Raw genomic sequence first — 19,975 nt, forward strand, 5'->3', positions numbered from 1 at the left:
CACCATTCGATGCTTTAACTGCAATGAGTTGGGACATTTTTCCACAGAATGCAGGAAGCCAAAACAAGTTAGGAAGAACTCTTATGATTCTAATCAGAAGAGTAAATCTGAAAGGGCTTACCTGGCAAAGGGAAGAAGCTGGGATGATACTGATAGTGAAGATGAAGAAGTTGGGAATCTTGCTCTTATGGCTAGTGATGCAAACACCTCATCGTCAAGAAAAGAGGTAAAATTTACTGATGCTGAATTAGTCTATCATCTAGGAGGCTCCTTAGATTGTGCTCGTCGTGATAATGAAATGTTAACTCAACAAATCAAAGATCTTGAGAAAGAGGTCAATGAATTAAGACTTGTGCACACTAATCAAGATAAATTAAAAGAACAAGTATCTTTTCTAGAGAATAGAGTTGACTGTTATAGACAACTCGAAACTATTCTCAAAGACAAGATCACCGGTCTTGAGACTAAGGTCAAAGCTTACTTTAATTCTTACTCTAAGGCTAAAGAGTTCTACAATAAGCAAGCTATTAATCAAATATCTGGAGTAGGTTATGATTACAATGTTGCTATTGGGGAATTAGGCATAAACTCCCCTCCTCATGTATGTGCTAAAGGAAGGGAAGTACCACATGTGCTTAAGGGTGTTGATAAACCCCTCTATAAACAATCAATTGCTGAACCATTTGATGAGACCTCCTTTATTATTCAAGAAGAAATACGTGCTGAAGATCTTGCTGATGAGAAGGTTGTTTCCAAGTTAAGTGTGCCGAAAGTTCCAGTCAAAGTTGTGAAAGCAACTAAGACTAACTCAGACACACCTGAGTTGGATAACAAAAATGCCATGCCTACAATGCATAATTTTCCTGTTGCTAATTCCTCTCATAAAGTATGTGGTGTTTCTAATTGCATATCTTGTGCTTTTAATTTGATGGTTGCTTATTTTAATGGTAAGAACATTTCTAGTGATAAGACTACTCCTCGTCAGCATGTGAATAATAAGAAGCATAATAGGTCTAAGACTGCTAGTCCTCCTAAAGCTAGAAAGGAGACATTTGTGCCTAAGCCTAAACAGAAATTTGTCAAGGCTATTTACAAGGTCAAATGTCCAGTCGTTGAGAAAGTTGAGAACATAAAAGTTAAGAATGTTGTTTTGCCTGATAAAGGCCAATTCTACAAGTATGTCGGACCCAACCAAGTTTGGGTTCCGAAGAAGGTCTAATCCATTTGTATTGCAGGGCATTAAACAGGTGGAACCGGTAGTGTGGATTCTTGACAGCGGATCGTCAAGACATATGACCGGAGATAGAGCCCTACTATCAAATGTGGTTGAGAAAGCTGGCATAGTGGTTACCTTTGGAGATAACATCAAAGGTCTAACTGAGGGATATGGTTGTTTGCAAGCTGGTAATGTTATCATTGAAAATATGTATATTGTGCAAGGACTTGAACACAATCTGCTGAGTATTAGTCAGTTCTGTGACAACGGCTACAATGTTTTATTCGACAAGCTGAAGTGTCAGATTCTGCACAAGAAAAGTGAAAAACCCTCCTTGATGGGAATCCGGAAAGGAAATCTGTTCGTAGCTGACATGAACTCTGGAAGCAATCCTGAAGTCAATTATTTCTATGCTAAGGCATCTTCAGATGAGAGTTGGCTATGGCACAAGAGACTTTCCCATCTCAATTTCAAATCAATGAATTCTCTTGTCAAGAGAGAACTGGTCAGAGGTCTGCCTCAGCTGGAATTCTCCCCAGAAGGACTGTGTGAGGCTTGCCAGAAAGGAAAGTCAAAGAAAGCAAGTCACAAAGGCACTGACACATCCTTCATAACTGGTGTTCTTCAATTATTGCACATGGATTTGTTTGGTCCAGTTAATGTTCTTTCGATGTCAAAGAAGTATTACTGTCTTGTGATAGTTGATGACTATTCCAAGTATACGTGGGTTTTATTCCTTCACTCTAAGGATGAAACAACGCAAGTTGTGATTGATCATATCAAGATGATCGAGTTAGATTCTAATGTCCCTGTTAGAGCAATAAGGTCAAATAATGGAACAGAATTCAGGAATTCACTTCTCAATGGATTCTGTACAGACAAAGGGATTACCAGACAATTTTCAGCTCCTAGAACCCCTCAGCAAAATGGAGTGGTAGAAAGGAAGAATCGTACATTGATTGAAGCTGCAAGAACTATGTTAAGTGAATCAGGTCTTCCAATGTACTTTTGGGCTGAAGCTGTCAATACTGCATGTTATACTCAGAATCGAACTCTAATCAACAAAGACTTCATGAAAACTCCTTATGAGATTATGAATGAACAGAAACCTTCTATCAAATACTTTCATGTATTTGGTGCCAGATGCTTCGTGCTCAAAGATGGAGATGATTGTCATGGTAAATTCGAGGCAAAGGCATATGAGGGTAGTTTTGTTGGATATGAAAGAAGATCAGACAAGGTGTATATCATTGATCAACACAAAGTAACTGAAAGTGTCAATGTTACATTTGATGACACTAAACTCCCTAGTATCCAAACTGAAGATCCTTCTGAGAAACTGAAGTTTGATGATATGTCAGATTCAAAATCAGAACATGATCAAGAACCTGAGGTTGTTGCTGGTGAAGAACCTGTTAATCATGATGATACTCAAGGTAATGGTGATGGAAACATTGGCAACAATGGAGATACCACTGCTACTGACGAAGAATCATCAAGTCAACCTGACAACAACTCAGGGGGAGATGCTGGAGGATCAACTAGTAGGACACAACATCCCAATATATTTCGAGGTGAATCATCAAGATCAAATCTTCCAAGACAGACTGTCTGGAATAAAGATCATCCTTTTGAGTTGATTATTGGTGATCCAGATGTTGGAGTCAGAACTAGACGTGCTACTCAAAATGAATGTCTGTTCTCAGGATTTCTTTCGGAGATGGAACCTAAGAAGATTGAAGAAGCACTGACTGATCCAGATTGGGTGATTGCTATGCAAGATGAACTCAATCAGTTTAAACATCAACAAGTATGGAAACTGGTACCTAGACCTACACACAAGAAAGCTGTTGGTACTCGGTGGGTATTCAGGAATAAACTAGATGAAGATGGTGTGGTTACAAGAAATAAAGCAAGACTGGTAGCTAAAGGGTATTCTCAAGTTAAAGGCATTGATTATGATGAAACCTATGCTCCAGTAGCTAGACTAGAGGCCATCAGGATATTTCTGGCATTCGCAGCATTCTCGAACTTTAAAGTTTATCAAATGGATGTCAAGAGTGCCTTTCTGAATGGAAAGCTGGATGAAGAGGTGTATGAAGAGCAACCTTCTGGTTTTGAAGATCCAGATCATTTGGATTTTGTCTATTTTCTTTTTAAGGCTATCTATGGTCTCAAACAGTCTCCGAGAAAATGGTATGACACTCTCTCTGAATTTCTTATTGAAAATAGCTTTATTAGAGGTGTCATAGAAAAAAATCTCTTTTCTAAAAAGCATAAGAATGATACTATATTAGTCCAAGTCTATGTGGATGATATAATATTTGGGTCTACTAATGATAATCTCTGTAAGAGATTTGCTAAGTTAATGCACAGCAAATTTGAAATGAGCATGATGGGAGAGCTGAAGTTCTTTCTTGGATTACAAGTAAATCAAAAGTTAGATGGAACTCTTATTTGTCAATCCAAGTATCTCAAGGAACTCCTCAAAAAGTACAATCTAGAGGATTCTGCATCAGCAAGGACTCCGTCAACTACAGCTGTCAAGCTTGGACCATGTGAAAACTCAATTAAGGTAGATGTCATAAGCTACAGAGGTATGATTGGCTCGTTACTCTATCTTACTGCAAATAGACCAGATATTATGTATGCTACATGCATATGTGCAAGGTTCCAAGCGGATCCTAGAGATATTCATCTCGTTGCTGTTAAACGAATCTTGAGATATCTTAAGGGAACACCAAATCTAGGTATTTGGTACCCTAAAGAAACTGGTTTTAACCTTGTTGGATATACAGATTCAGATTACGCAGGAAGTGTTGTTGATAGGAAAAGCACCTCAGGGAGTTGTCAATTCCTAGGTAGCAGATTAGTCTCATGGTACAGCAAGAAACAACAAACAGTTTCCAATTCAACGACTGAGGCTGAATATATTGTTGCTGGAAGCTGCTGTGCTCAGATCTTGTGGATTAGGAATCAGCTACGGGACTATGGCTCTGTATTGAACAAAATCCCTATTCTATGTGACAATACAAGTGCAATAGCCATCATCAACAACCCTGTGCAGCACACAAGGACCAAGCACATTGACATCAGGTATCATTTTATTAGAGAGCACGTCATGAATGGTACTGTTGAACTATTTTTTGTTCCGATAGAAGAACAAATAACATATATTTTCATTAAACCACTTGATGAATCCACATTTACCAAATTAGTTGGTAAATTGGTATGTTGAATAGCTTTAGTGATTAAACTAGTTAATATCTGAGATTTGTTCTTGAATGAATTTACAAATAAATTTTTCATGAATGAAAAATTCATTTGCAAATTTATTTTATCATATTTACCATATTTCTTGATTAATTCTATGTAATTGTTATTATCTTATCTTCTTTATTTATTCTAATTGTTAATTTTAATATCTCAGAATAGTTTATTTTCTCTAAAAATATTTTTCTATGAATTTTATTTGCTAAAATTCAACAGAAATCTGTTTTTGGAATAAAATATAATTATTTCTGAGTATTTTAATTTTGTAAATATTTTGTGTAAGTGTAAATTCTGTTTATATTTGGTTTATAACTGCAATGACAATCGGCAAGACTTTTGGAAATTGTCTTGCTGAAAGTCATTCCAGTTCATATGTGTTTTATTTAAAATTTAATTTTTCAGTTTAGTTTTATACTGGCAAGACAATCGGTATGACTATCAAGAGTCTTGCCAGTTATAAAACTTATATTATATATATATATATATTACTTTTTATTTTCGTATTTTTGTACTAGAATGACGATCAGTATGACTATCGATTGTCTTTCTAGTTTATTCTGTTATAAGTCATGATATTTTATACTGGTATGACAATCGGTATGACTATCAGATTGTCATACCAGTTATTTTTATTTTCCTTTTAAATCCAACAGTTTGCGTGGTATGATAATCGGTATGACAATCCCGGATTGTCATACCAGTTGTAGTACTTAGGCTTTTGTATAGTTTTTAAAATCATTTCATCACTATTTTTTTTCTTTTCTCCCTTCTAACCGTTGTGTCTTTCTCTCTCTCTTCGATCAAATCATCAGTTTTCAATTCATTCAACAGACTCCTCGTATTTTTTCTTTCAAAACCGCCATTGTTATATATTCCTGCTCGAGTTTTTACTCAGTACACTTCACTCTTGTTACATATACATACGAGTATATACATACAGGAGGGCTGCCAAATTTTTTTTTTAACTATTTCAGTTCATGTTTTTTTTTCTTCCTTCTCAAATCAGTTTTTGTTTGTTTTTGGGTATTTCAATTTTGTTTTGTGTCTTGTGAGTTTGCATATCTAATATTGTGAGTTAAGAACATTAACGAGATACATTTCTTTCTAAATTATTCGGATATAATTGATTTAATTCGAATTATTAATTTTTTTTAATTCGAATTTTCTTAATATTATTCTTAAAATTCTTAAAGTGTGTGTTTTATTATATTTTTAATGGCTCTCAATTTCCGAATTGTCTCGCATAATCATTTTGGTTATTTTAATCCAGAAAAGTGTGATGTGGAAAAATTTAAGCCGTGGATTAGATTTTTAAATGACCATTCGATTGTTAGCTCTGCTATTAAATTAAATGTGCTATTAAATGTCGATCTGCTTAGACTGATTTGCACAACCTCTACTGTGGCCGATGATTCTAAATCTTTTTCATTCACCGTGGCAAACACACAGTATGTAGTTGATGAAACAGTCCTTAATCGAGCGTTAAATTTTCCAGTGGACAATTTCTGTAATTTACCCTCTGAAAATGAGATTTCAAACTTTTTCCATGCCATTCACTATCAGGGGGTGATTAATTTAACCAAGCTGTCTAAATCCAATTTGGTTTCTGAATGGGACATTTTCTTTGATACACTTTCCAAAGTGTTTGCCAACTGCACTAAATCAAATTTTCACAACATCACTTCCACTCTGCAGTATATTGGTCTTGCGGTTATTTTCAATCAAAGGATCAATGTTGGCAAATTACTTTTACCCATTCTTCTGAGATGTCTCATTTCAGCTAAGCGTGATCATTCCACAAATCGTAGGGTTTCTTGCTATTACGCTCTCTTTCTCATGCTTATAGCTGAACATCTTCTCACACCTGAGCATAAGGCTCTTTTTGCTAACTCATCAGTAGCTGAACCCCCTCCCGTAAGCAAAACGATCTACACACGCCAAGACACTTCCTTCAAATTCATGCAAGTTCCAGTACTTGTATCTGCTTTCATGGCCACTTTCATTCCTTTACCAATTTTCAATCTTCCCGGTCATGAACAACAAGCTCAACCTCTAGTGGTTCAAGCCACCCAGGCACAAACATCAGATGCTCTTCCACTGCAGGTAATAATTCCTCACTCTCACACCATTCCTACTTCTGTTGAAAGACCCCCAGTGGTTGATAGGGCTGACCATGAAGTTGTAGAACCGCAGCTTCAATCCCAGGTCATAGAGCCAAACACAGAGTCTCAACCTGTCTCAACCTCTCCCCCACTGTCTAAAATGTTACCGAGAAGGTTAGTAGGAATGAGTATGTTGTTGGATGTGAATGAACCCTCAGCTCTGCCTCCTCTCAAGAAAAGAAAAACATTTACTGAGGCATCTAAAAGCCCATTTATGTCCTCCCAACAGGACATGGACTTTGAAATGGCCAATGAACAGTTACTAGAGACATTCTCTCAACATGATGAATCTATTGAAATTCGCCATAGGGCCATGGCATCTTGTACTGAGTCAAGCACACTTCCATTACTCATAATGGAAGCATACATACCCATAGCTGATACTCAGGACACCGAGAAAGGAGTTCATATTGAGTCGGTTACAGTTCCTGCCATAGTTAATCTCAGCCACCTTTAATAGAGACATTTTCTCCCCTCCCAGATCCAACACCTCTGGCTCCCTCACGGGATTCTCCACTCGCAGATTTATCTAGAGAAAGTGGAGGGCAACTCGGTCAATCTATCCCTGAAGCAATTCAGACATCTATTTCACATGAAAAGATAGGTTTGACTGAGGATCGGGACTCGCGAATTCCCATTACACCACCACTGACCTCTCTTGAAGAGGCTAGGGTGATTTCAATTGCAGGTACAGAAGACCAGCTACAGGATGGCTCCTCACGAGCACTTATATTGAGAGAAACACAAGCACAAGAGTTGAGTGAACCAAACAGGAGAGATATTCAGGTGAGCGCACACACAGACACAAACACTGAAAATCTGTTAGCTCAAATTGCTGATCTGAAAGAAAAACTTGCTAAAAGTCAGGCTGAGGCTCAAAAATTCAAAGCACAAGTGGTTGAACGGTCTTCTTCTTCCACCTCTGTCAATAATCTGTTGGCACTCATCAGGACAGAGATATCAGATTTGAAGTCCACTGTTGTACCAAAGCTTAACTCCATTCAGGCATCTCCAACTTTATCAGTTGAAGACATTTTAAACTTCTGCTCTCTCCATACAAGAATGACTTCTCTTGAAGACCTGGTTGAAATGAATCATTCATTGGACTCTTCCAGATTCGTGAAGATAGAAAAGGGCATGGAACATCTCAATGAAAGGATGAAACACTTGTATTTCATGATAAAAAATTCTCACTGCCCTAATAAAGAATAAAGGACTTTCTTTGAAGGGCCGTCTGGTGGAGGCTCAGGCTCTGGAGGAAATGGAGGTCATGAGGGGTCTCAAGGTAAAGCTGTAGAGGATTCCTCAACTAAGGGGGAGAAACATGGGAGAAGTGGAAAAGAAAAAGTTCAAGATTCTGATGTTGGAGGGACAAGGAAGGCTGATGGTGAATACTATAGTGGAGAACAAGATGACTTTGACATTTTTAATGTTCCAACTGTTACCACTAAACCAGTCATGGAAGATAAAGCTGGTATCTTTGAAGCTGAAGAGGAAAGTCATTTTGAAGACTGGGAAGAGGAAGCATCAGTGGACCATGTCTTTGAGAAAGAGTTCCAGAAAGAGCAGTCGGAGTTGAAGAGAAAAGAAGTTGAACTTCAAAAGATATCTCAGATCATTGACATGAGGAAGGAAATCCAACGAACAAAAACTCTTGAAAAGCAATGTCTTCACGACATCAAAGCTGAAGAAAGGAGGAGATATGTTAATCTGAAGATTGGTGTAAAATAGGATGAAGCTAGGAGAGTACTTGATATGCCTCGGCTGAGCACAAACAATGATAGGCAGTTTCTACACCTTCTCGACAAGCTGGAAATCTCTAATCCAAACAATGACGTGTACATGGATGCTATCAAGACTGAAGTCTCAAGGATTACAGCTGCCTTTAATAGATCTTTAAATGAAATGAGCATCTTTGTATATTGTCATAATGAAGAATCTTTCAAAGTATCACTTCACTTGTTTGAGAATCGTTCTTTATCTGAGATTTGGGTTCTACTCAACAAAGTAAAAAGAAGCTCAGAATTGAATGAAGTTCTTCGAGAAAGGCTCAAAGAGTTTGTCAGCAGGGCTAGTCCTCAAGTGGTCAACAATCCTCATCAGGTAAGATTCTTTAAGTCTGACTGTCTTCAAATCTGCCATCTCGATGCACAATCTCTTAAAGACTACTCTGCTAAGCATCTTGTCTGGATGGAATATCACTTAAGAACTGCCGGATACTCATCCATGTTGAAAACTTAAGCTGCTAATTTGATTCAAGCTTACTGTAAAAAGAACATCAAAAGGTACAATCAGTTTAAGAATAAGCTAAGTTCAGTCAGGGTTCAACCAGTCAAACCAGGCAGTCTCTCTACAGAAAAGGATCGTGTCTTCGACAAGGAATTGCTGCAAGAATTGGAAGAAGGTGAAGTTGGAAGGAAAGATCTCTAAATTCGAATAGCTCAAAACTTAATGTAATATGCTTAGAGCTTTGTGAATCAAGATAGACCAATGTATTCATATGTTCAGACTAGAGGAACATCTATCTTGTATTCACTTGTAAATTTCTTTTGGAATCTGGAAAATGTTAAATATAATCCAGAACTTTTCTGCTATTTACTTCGCATTTCTATTTATATCTTTTTCTTATTTGTTAGTTGAGTTATCCTCTAGGTATTTGTTGTTATTGTCTAACAAACAAATAGGGGGAGATTGAAAGGCATATGTCATAGCCTATTTGTTTATTCGAGGATTTAACTCAACTCAAATAAGAATATAATAAGTAAATAGTAGATCCACAGTCAAAGAGATCTCTCCAAGTAACATCTGTCAAAGGATTCAGTACCAATGATAATCTACAGCTTAAGAAATTACTTCACTGGAAGAAGTTCAAGAAATTGATCAAGCCTCAGTGATATAAATCAATATTGTGGATTTAATCAAGTGACAGAGATCTCGTAAGGGTATTAAATATTTACAGGGATTTAATCTGAAGAAAATCAAGTTATTAAAGTCAAGACATGAAGAAACGTCACGGAAGTTAGTCACTCATGAACCAGACAGTACATCGAGTGTCAACATTGAAGTGGTGGAATTGATTCATAATTATCAGAAGATTTTCAGAAGAATGGTTGTTGTTCAAGAGTAGTATTAATTCTCTATTAATTAATTAAGTCGTATAATTTAATTAAGAAAATAAATTATATCTGCAAAGATTAATTTATTGATTAATTGAATTTATTGATTAATTAATTCTAAATTAATATTATAAATTTTCAGAATTGATTTTGAATTTAAATTCAATATTAATTCAACAAGACAATCTTTTGAACTAGTATGACAATCAGTATGACAATCAATATTCATACCGAAAGTCATGCCAGTTCATTTGATTGTCTTACTGGAAGTCTTACTAGCTGTTGGGATTGTCATGCCAGTTCATTTAACTGTCATACCGAAAGTCTTACCAGCTGGTGGAATTGTCTTCCTAGCTCAATTGATTGTCTCACAGATAGTCATGCTAGTTCAATTCATTCTGATTGATTGAATATAAAAAGACAGAAGCAGAAGCTCATTCATTACAAAAACAACAACCTGAAGAAAGAACATATCAGAAGCATTTCATCTCTCTCAACTGCATTTCAAGCCTATTAATTTCTAGTCATTAATGTTAAATTCAAACCACTAGAAATCATTATCTTGTTGTTGTGTAACTATCTAGCGGATCAAAATCCCTAGAACTTAATCTCAAATTGCTTTAAGCATTTGATCTTTTTATTTCAAAAATAGAAAAAGTTCATGTCGAATTTATTCTAGATTTGGAATAATTTATTTGAGATTAATCCCTTGTAAACGATACCGTTGTTGTAACACCTTTCAAGTTTAATAATAGTTTTATTTAACTTGAATTTTGTTTCACTTTTTTATTCCGCATTTTATTCGATTAAATGATATAGTTTGTATTCAACCCCCCCCCCTTTCTACAAATATATTGGGACCTAACACTGAGGGTGGTGATTGTGGATTCCGTTATTCTTTTTCTTTGTCTGACATTGAAGAATTGATTTTCAGATCTTCAACTGTTTGTATGTCAACAACAAGCTCTTATACTAATTGTTAGGTCCGTAACCAACTGTAGAGGGGGGGTTAATACAGTTTATGCAATCAATTCGACAAAGTTTCAACAGAATCAACAATTTTTATATTAATAGATAAAAACTGATTACAAACGCTCTCTCAAAAGGATGAACAAATATTCTTAAGAGTTGCTAGGCTATACGAATGATATAACAATATTCGCAACGCTTATAGCATGAACCTAATCTGTGCTTTATATAGTGCACAACTACACAATCAAATAAGGAATCATATTCTATAACAATAAGGGAACTTATCCATATATGGTTGCTTCTGAGATAAAATCCTTCACTGTCTTGAATCTGTGCTTTCCTTTTCCTTCTTCAATATCTACTGAAGTGACAAATCCTGATGACATCATCTGATGATCATCAAGTACTGATATAAGTACTGAATCAAAAACTGATATAAGTACTGATGACGTCACTCTTCTAGTAAATGCTGATATAAGTCCTGATAAGAATTTCTGATAGTTTCTGTCCAGATATCATCAATTATATCTAACATCCAAATTTCAACTACTCCTTTTCCCTTCTTGATCTACTAGTATTTTGAACCCAATTTTACTCCCTAATGTAGATGTGGCCGTATGTAATTATTAATTTTGGGGAAAAGAGAATTCTACGGATTTAAAAACTTAATTTTTTGGTGAATGCCCCGGTTTATTTATAGATCCTTTTAACTAAAGGTTGGTGAACTAACTCTCCTAATTAACCAAGGTTAGCACCACTCTAGAATCATCTAGATTATTATTACTAGTTTTTGTTTTCTAAAAAAAAGGCACCCACTAATCACTTTTTTTTCAAAATAATATTTAAGTCCATTAAAATAATTTAGAGAGTAATATGAACTTACGTTACAAAATAATTTAATTAGAACCTTAACCAAATTCCGGAAAAAAATGAAAATAAATAATAATAATTAAAAATATTATAAGCGTCTAAAATCCATCTATTATTTCTCTCTAAAAGAAAAATAAATATATTAGTACACGACACTAATATTTCTATTAAAGTCTTAACCGAGAAAAATATCTCACAATTATTTTAAACGGAAATTTATACCAAGAATATCAATAATTACAAATGTAATGTTCACTTTATAATTTACAAGGTTAATATAATTTAATACAGAGAGTTTCTTGAAATTATTTTAGATCCAATAATAAATATTAAACCACTTTATTCTCTTGTCATTAAAATAATAATTAGTTAACAATTTATTAACTATTGTCTAATCACGTAACAATATCAAATCAAATATATTAGTAAGATACTAAAAATTCCGAAATAAAAATCGAATTATTTAAATAATTACTCACATACCCACGATAATTATCCAAAATACTTAATAGCGAAAAAGAAAGAAAGAAATTTTTTAATCCGTGGAAAAATTTATATTATTATGCTAAAATAATAACGTTCGGCTCCCTCAATTATGATTATAAATCTTGTAATTTATCCAATATCCCCACTCGCGCCCCATAATATTTAATTATTAGGCACTTTATCATCTAAGTAAATTAAAATAAATTCGAAGGTAAGGAAAAATTATAATTTACTTTCTTAAAAATTTCCCGGGCGTTACACTCCTGTTAAGTGTTCTCCATAGAACCTAATACATAATATATATACATTAAAAACTTATAAAAATAAATATATAAAATTTAAGAAAAAGTAGCACGGGTTAAAAGCTAGTAATATTTTATATGTAATATATATATATATATATATATATATATATATATATATTTTATTCCAAGTGACTCGAGTTAGCCGAGTCCAAGTCGTGTCCGAACCAAACGAGCCGAGTCCAAGCCGAACACATAAAAAACTCGACTCATTTACTCATTCGAGCTGTTTAAGATGTTTAAGATCTATTTATTTAATAAAACAAATCGAACCGAGTTTACGTAAACTAGCCGATCTCGAATTTTGTTCGCGAATGATTATGTTCGTTTAAAGCATATAAACTTGTACAAGTCTGTATACATATTTATAGGAGAATGATCAAATACAAACTAAAACTAAAATAGAAACTAGAAATCAATCTAAGCCATTAGATCTACCTAATCTAATGGTCCCCCTTAAATCACCCCACCCAACTACTCTCCCAACTACTCTGCACCCTCCCACACCCAATTTTAGCTTTTCTCCTCCGTTTTTAATTTGATTTTTCCCGTCAAACCGTAAGTTTTTTTTTAAAATCCGATTTCGCTGTATTTTTCTACATCTCTCTACGTTCGATTTGCATACCATATATGATATATTTTGAAATAATTTTAAAAAAAATTATTTGGATACTAGATTCTATTCTAAAATTGGTTTCTATTAGAGTAACCCATATATATATAAATTACTCCAATAAAAACCAATTTAAAATAGAAACTAGAAACCAAATTATTTTTTTTAAACTAATTCGAAATATAACACATATGGTATGCAAATCGATCGTTGAGAGATGTAGAAAAATACAGTGAAATCGGATTTTAAAAAAAAAACTTACGGTTTGACAGAAAAATTCAAATTAAAAACGGAGGGTAAAAACTGAAATTGGGTGTGAGAGGGTGTAGAGTAGTTGGGTGAGGTGATTTAGGGGGACCATTAGATTAGGTAAATCTAATGGCTTAGATTAGTTCATAATTTTTATTTTAACTTTTGTTTGTATTTGCTCCATTCCCATATATATATATATATTAAATAATTATTTCGTTCGGATCTTGGGACTGAATTATGAATATATATATATATATATTGATAATTCAGTCCCAAAATATATATATATATATATATATAGGAGAATGATCAAATACAAGCTAAAATTAAAATAGAAATTAGGAACCAATCTAAGCCATTAAATCTACTTAATCCAATGGTCCCCCCTAAATCACCCCACCCAACTATTTTGTACCTTCCCACACCCAATTTCAGTTTTTCCCCTCCTTTTTTGATTTCATTTTTCCCGTCAAACCGTAAGTTTTTTTTAATCCGATTTCACTGTATTTTTCTACATCTTTCAACGATCAATTTGCATACCATATGTGTTATATTTCGAAGTAATTTTTTAAAAAAAATTATTTGGTTTCTAATTTTTATTTTAAATTGATTTCTATTGGAGTAGCCCCTGTATATATATGTTTATAAAATAATTATTTCGGTCGGGACTGAATTATGAAGTTAGTGTAGTATTTTCTGAAACTTTTGTGTAGAATAAAAAGGAGCATGTGTAATAAATTATATATTTTAATGTCGAATTTTCTAAAATTCTGATTCATATGTGAAGGTGACGTTTGTGATGCAGGAGTATAGAAATGACATGGAAGGCATCGGAGAAATATCAGAGAAGGTGACGTTCATATTAACTTAGACTCGAAGGGAGCGTGTGGACTTTACGAACAACTTATTTGCGACTTCTCCTCAATGACGTCTTCTCGTAATTTCTTTCATATTACGTGTCCGCGCCAACTCAAATATTGTAAACTGTATGATTATAGACTTCTAATAATATGTTTGTGATATCAGCTGTGGCCTTGTGGCTTTTGCTAAACTCGAGTTCGGTTTACAGGCTGTAATGGTTTGTTAATAAAAGATACTCCATTTGTCTGTACTATTTGTTTAAATTCTCATTTTTTATATATTTCTTTCAATTATTTATATTTCAAATTTTTTTAAAAATAGTAAAATTTATTATAATTTTTAAAATAACTACATTCACTACTTCTCTCCGTTATACACACTTTATATGTATAATATTAACTGCTCCCATTACTTTACTAACTTTTTAAATTTTTCTCTAATATTTTATCATTTTTGTTAAACCCTTACCCAACCCAAACTTAAACATTTGGGAGTACATCATATACTTGAGTAAATATTTAGTATATATTCTTAGTTTTAATGTAATTATATTTCATTACCCATTTTCGTTTTATAAAGAAAGTAGAATAATGCCATTAATAAAATACTGTTTTTTTATTAATCAATCACAACCGCTATTTACTAAATTATGTCTAGAAATATGTAAATACTAGTGGTTCATATAAATTGATAATCGATAAAATTCTTAAACACACTCAAATGATTTATTCTTTTTTGTGGCATGTTTTCAGCGTAGTAAAACTATGAACTTCTAAATTCTAAAATACATGAACGAATAAGTGTTTTGCATTTATCAATTTTTCAACCAACGGTGAATTTTTTCTATTGTAATTTGTTTGAGTTTAACTTAAGTGTGTAAGTATATATTTTTATAAAGTATTATTTTAATATAATAAAAAATAATTAATACATTCACCGTGTCTGTCACTTTTTGTTTTACTCGGCAAGGCCTACATGATGGGAACACGTAATCGGAACCATTGTAGCTTCTCGTCAGCTAGTGAGCTAGCACTTGCACAAGCAATTCTAGATATCTTTTTGTTGCCTATAAATACGGGATTCAAACTACAAACGATACTTAATTACTTCCAATTGCCAACCTCTAACATTTGAGTCAAACAATAAACCATATCCACTAAGCAAAAAGTATACTAGTATCAAGTCCGGCACGTACCATAAACAAATGACAATGAAAAGATGCAGAGAAGATGACCTTGATGCACCAGCCACGCCCAAGAGCTTAATGCTTCTTTCTAGCATTGGTACTGCCCGTATCTACGAGTGCAAAACATGCAGCCGTAAGTTCCCATCATTTCAAGCACTCGGTGGCCACCGAACCAGCCACAAGAAAATTAAGTTAATTGCAGGCGAACAAGTGCCTGTAAAGCCAAAGACACACGGGTGCTCAATATGCGGCTTGGAGTTTCCGCTAGGCCAAGCCCTTGGCGGCCACATGAGGCGCCACCGTGCTGCTATCGAGAACTTTACTGATATTTCTACCAACAGAATTATTAATGACGATGATACAACGAATACGGTCCCTGTTTTGAAGAGATTTAGTAGTAGCAAAAGAATTTTGTGTTTGGAATTGACTTTGAGGCCTTACGAGATTGATTTAACGCTAAAGTTATAGACGAATGCTTATTCTGTTTAGTTTAGTTACTACTCTTCTTCGGTTTTATTTGTTCTTGCGTGTATCTTTGTGTCCATGTATAAATGCAGTCATGTAAATTGAAATAATGATTTTTTTTGGTTGGTAGTGAGGTTTGTTGTACACCCCTCCAGTGAGAGACAAATAACTTACCTGTTGTCACTTGCGACCCATATAAACTATGCGCGTATGTGTTTCATGTCCAAATCAAATCTTACACCAATTACTTCACCAAAGAATGGTGCCATAACAGGCCAGTTAATCACACAAGTTCATATACAATCAAACATGAACTACCCGATTTGAACTCAATTATAAATACATAAAAATTTGACTTATGTAATTTACGGAGTGATTATTATAACTGAGTTTGGCATGCGCTTATCAATATTTTGATGAGTTGTCCAGCTTGTTCACGAAATTTCCAAGTTCATCCAAGTTTATAGCCAATGTATTCATAATTTAGCTTTATGTTTGATTAGGTACCAAATTAGTCACTCGACTATTCACCTTTTTCTTCTGTTTACTAGTTTTTTTTGCTGAAAAACGGCGATAAACTTTTAACATATATCAATGTAATTTTCTTTTGGCTAAAATTTGTCATTCCACTAGCACAACTAGTGTCCAGCTCCCCCTTCGCCATTGTCACTGCTGGTACCTGACCCCTCTGAAGGGGAGTTAGAATACAAGAATGCTATTTCTAAGAGTATAGTGAAAGAAAGATTCTCTATCTTCCTAGTGATGGGTACCTATAATTGGCTAGCCTGCTCATCTTGCTACGATGACATACTTAAAAAGAAGCTATTTTGCTTCGAGGACATACCTACTATCTATCTCCTTTCTTGGACGTACTTCACTACAAGAAAACATGGTTAAATACAACTGATTTACATTCGACTGCGCCTTAATTCGACCGCCGGCGGTCGAAACCTTTGGACACGGCTAAATTCGACTGGGCTCGGTCGAATTTAAACTGTCGTATTTAAACGGTCGTATTTACAAATAAATTCAACGTGCAGCGGTCGAAAAAAAATGGTCGAAATTAAAACGGTCGTATTTAGGAGTTAAATTCAACCGAAAATAAATTCGGTCGAATTTATAACGTGGAAAAAAAGAGCGGGAATTTTCCCTCCATAAATATTTTTTCATATACTAAATTCGACCGCAATCGATCAAAAATTAATCTTGGATTTGGCGGGAAATTTCCCTCTTTTTTTTTCAAATTTTGAGCAAAATGGGAAAATTTCTTTTGCACTGAATTCAGTTGAATTTAGTGAAATACAAAAAATGACCATTGTCAATTAATATAAATGCGATCGTTTTCGGTTGATTTTTTTTTTAAAACTTAAAAACTTATAGTAATTATTTTAATTTTAGCTTTATTAGGAAAAATATGCATTTATAATATTCATTTCATGTACAAATATATTTGATACAATATATATATATATATATTTATAATATATGTGGGTGTGTGTATGATAATAGTATGTTGAATTTTATATTATAAAGTCTATAATTTAAATTACAGTCATTATAATTTTTGGAGAAAAATATTAGTAAGCCGATAATAAAAAAATTCTTAAGTCGCTACAAAATGTAGATTGTTAGATTAAATATGTAGTTACGGGTTATAGTTTTGATATGAAATTTTGGTTATATCACTAATATATATATATAGTTATTTTAACTTTGCATGCTTTCGGTTTTAGCTTAATGCAAATTGGGTTAAGAACTTTAATTATATGCAATATGCATTCCTTATATTTCTATACTATTACAATAACCACCCCTTAACCAATTTTCTGTCAATTTTAACCGTTAAGTTTCAGTTGACTAGGGATAAAACAGAGATAACACATAGAAAATATTAAAATAAAATATTAATAAATTTAAAATATTGAAAAAGATACTAAAAAATATAATAATTTTAAAAAAATTATTAGTCAAACCGATGTTTGACTGTTAAAATGGAAAACCAAATAAAATTATTTTAATTTGAAAATTTGGTTATATCACTAATATATATATCTATTGACATCCATACGGTTAGATCGATGAAAAATATTTTAAAAAAAAAATCGAAACACCAATTTAGGACTAAACACTAATTAGCTGTATTGGTCAAACTAATGCCTGACTTTTAAAATTACAATCTAAATAAATTATTTTGATCTGAAACTTTGGTTATATCACTAATATATATATATATATATATATATATATATATATAGACATCCATACGGTTGGATCGCTGAAAAATATTTTTTAAAAAATTGAAATATCAATTCAGGACTAAACACTAGTTAGTTATACTAGTCAAATTGATTTTTGACTGTTAAAATGGCAAACCAGATAAAATTATTTTGATATGAAATTTTGGTTATATCATTAATATGTATATCTATTGATATCTGTACGGTTGGATCGATGAATACTTTTTTTAAAAAAAATCGAAACACCAATTTGAGACCAAACACTAGGTAGTTGTACTAGTCAAACTGATGTTTGACTGTTAAAATGATAAACCAAATAAAATTATTTTAATCTGAAACTTTGGTTATATCATTAATATGTATATCTATTGATATGCGTACGGTTAGATCGATGAATAATTTTTTAAAAAAATCGAAAGACCATTTCAGGACCAAATCCTAGCCGTACATGTACAAACAAATATACACTAAAATAGGGTTTACTATTGAGTTGTGTGTATGTTTGACTGTTAAAATGGCAAATCAAATAAATTTATTTTGATCTGAAAATTTTGGTTATATCACTAATATATATCTATTTTCATCCATATGGTTGGATCAATGAAAAGTATTTTTAAAAAAATCAAAATATCAATTCAGGATTAAACACTAGTTAGATGTACTACTCAAACTGATGTTTGACTGTTAAAATGGCAAAACAAATAAAGTTATTTCGATCTGAATATTTGGTTATATCACTGATATATATCTATTGACATCCATACGGTTAGATCGATGAAAACTATTTTTAAAAAAATCGAAACACTAATTCAGGACTAAATACGATATAGTTGTACTGGTCAAACTGATGTTTGACTTTTAAAATGGCAAATCAAACAAAATTATTTTGATATGAAACTTTGGTTATATCACTAATATATATGTCAATTGACATCCATACGGTTGTATCAATGAAAAACATTTTTTAAAAAATCAAAATACCAATTTAACACAAAACACTAGTTAGCTATATTAGTTAAACTGATGTCTGACTGTTAAAATGGAAAATCAAATAAAATTAATTTGATCTGAAACTTTGATTATATCAATAATATATATATTAATTAACAATTACACATGTACGAAAAATCTGTCATAAAATTTTGTTGTTCGTTCCATGATTTATCCTATATATGTTTTTACGATGACCCAAGAGGCCAAGAATATGTTCATTCTTACGAGGTACCATAACGAGCTTAATATTGAAAATTAGAAACCTATCTATATATGTTTATAAATAATAATAATACAAAGACGCTGAATTATGATCATTTAATAAATAAGATATGACGGTGGTGATCGAAAAGGGTAATCGAGAATATAATGATGCTGAGTCATATTATACGGATTTTTTGTGATTATAATATAATATAATATTATTGTAAGCTGTAAAAACAAATTTCTGCAGGAATACGGGAGATTGTTCATTTTGGAGTGTGTACTGAAGTTCAAATAAAAGTTAATTACATCTTACATCTGACCAAAATTTACACGTACTTTAACTTGCAAGATCATCCAAAAAGACAACTGATGTACTAAAAGTCTAAAACTTAAGTTTCCTTATAGTCTCCCTTCTTCCATCAGATCAAGGAATCCAACCAATAATGCAAACGTTTTCCATTTGCACGCACAATTTCAACTTGCTCGATGCTTCTACGCGAAACAAGTTTAGAAATATAACAATTCATTTTCCGTGACTTTCTTGGCAATTCAAGAAGATAGGAGATAGCTGTTACATGTTTTTCTCAGCCTGAAGACACACATTGCTATGAAATTGCTTTGATTCTTTATTATATGTCGTCATCTTTATTTTAAGTATAGTAATATACGGTCATATATAAACAATGTCTTCGCGTACAAGGTGTCACCTAACATAAGTTATCACATTTTATTAAATGATATAAAGTGGATATAAAAAACGCTAG

General features: G+C 33.0%; 1 protein-coding gene across 1 annotated transcript; it reads left to right on the top strand.

Annotated features, from left to right (window-relative positions):
* The first annotated feature begins 15,327 nt into the window (after positions 1 to 15,327).
* On the top strand, positions 15,328 to 15,777 carry LOC141688544 (zinc finger protein ZAT8-like). The gene has a single exon (XM_074492894.1). It carries the CDS (start codon positions 15,328 to 15,330, stop codon positions 15,775 to 15,777), a length of 450 nt encoding a protein of 149 aa, XP_074348995.1.
* The last annotated feature ends 4,198 nt before the right edge of the window (positions 15,778 to 19,975 follow it).

This window comes from Apium graveolens, chromosome 2, assembly GCF_009905375.1.
Source record: "Apium graveolens cultivar Ventura chromosome 2, ASM990537v1, whole genome shotgun sequence".
NCBI classification, from domain to species: domain Eukaryota; kingdom Viridiplantae; phylum Streptophyta; class Magnoliopsida; order Apiales; family Apiaceae; genus Apium; species Apium graveolens.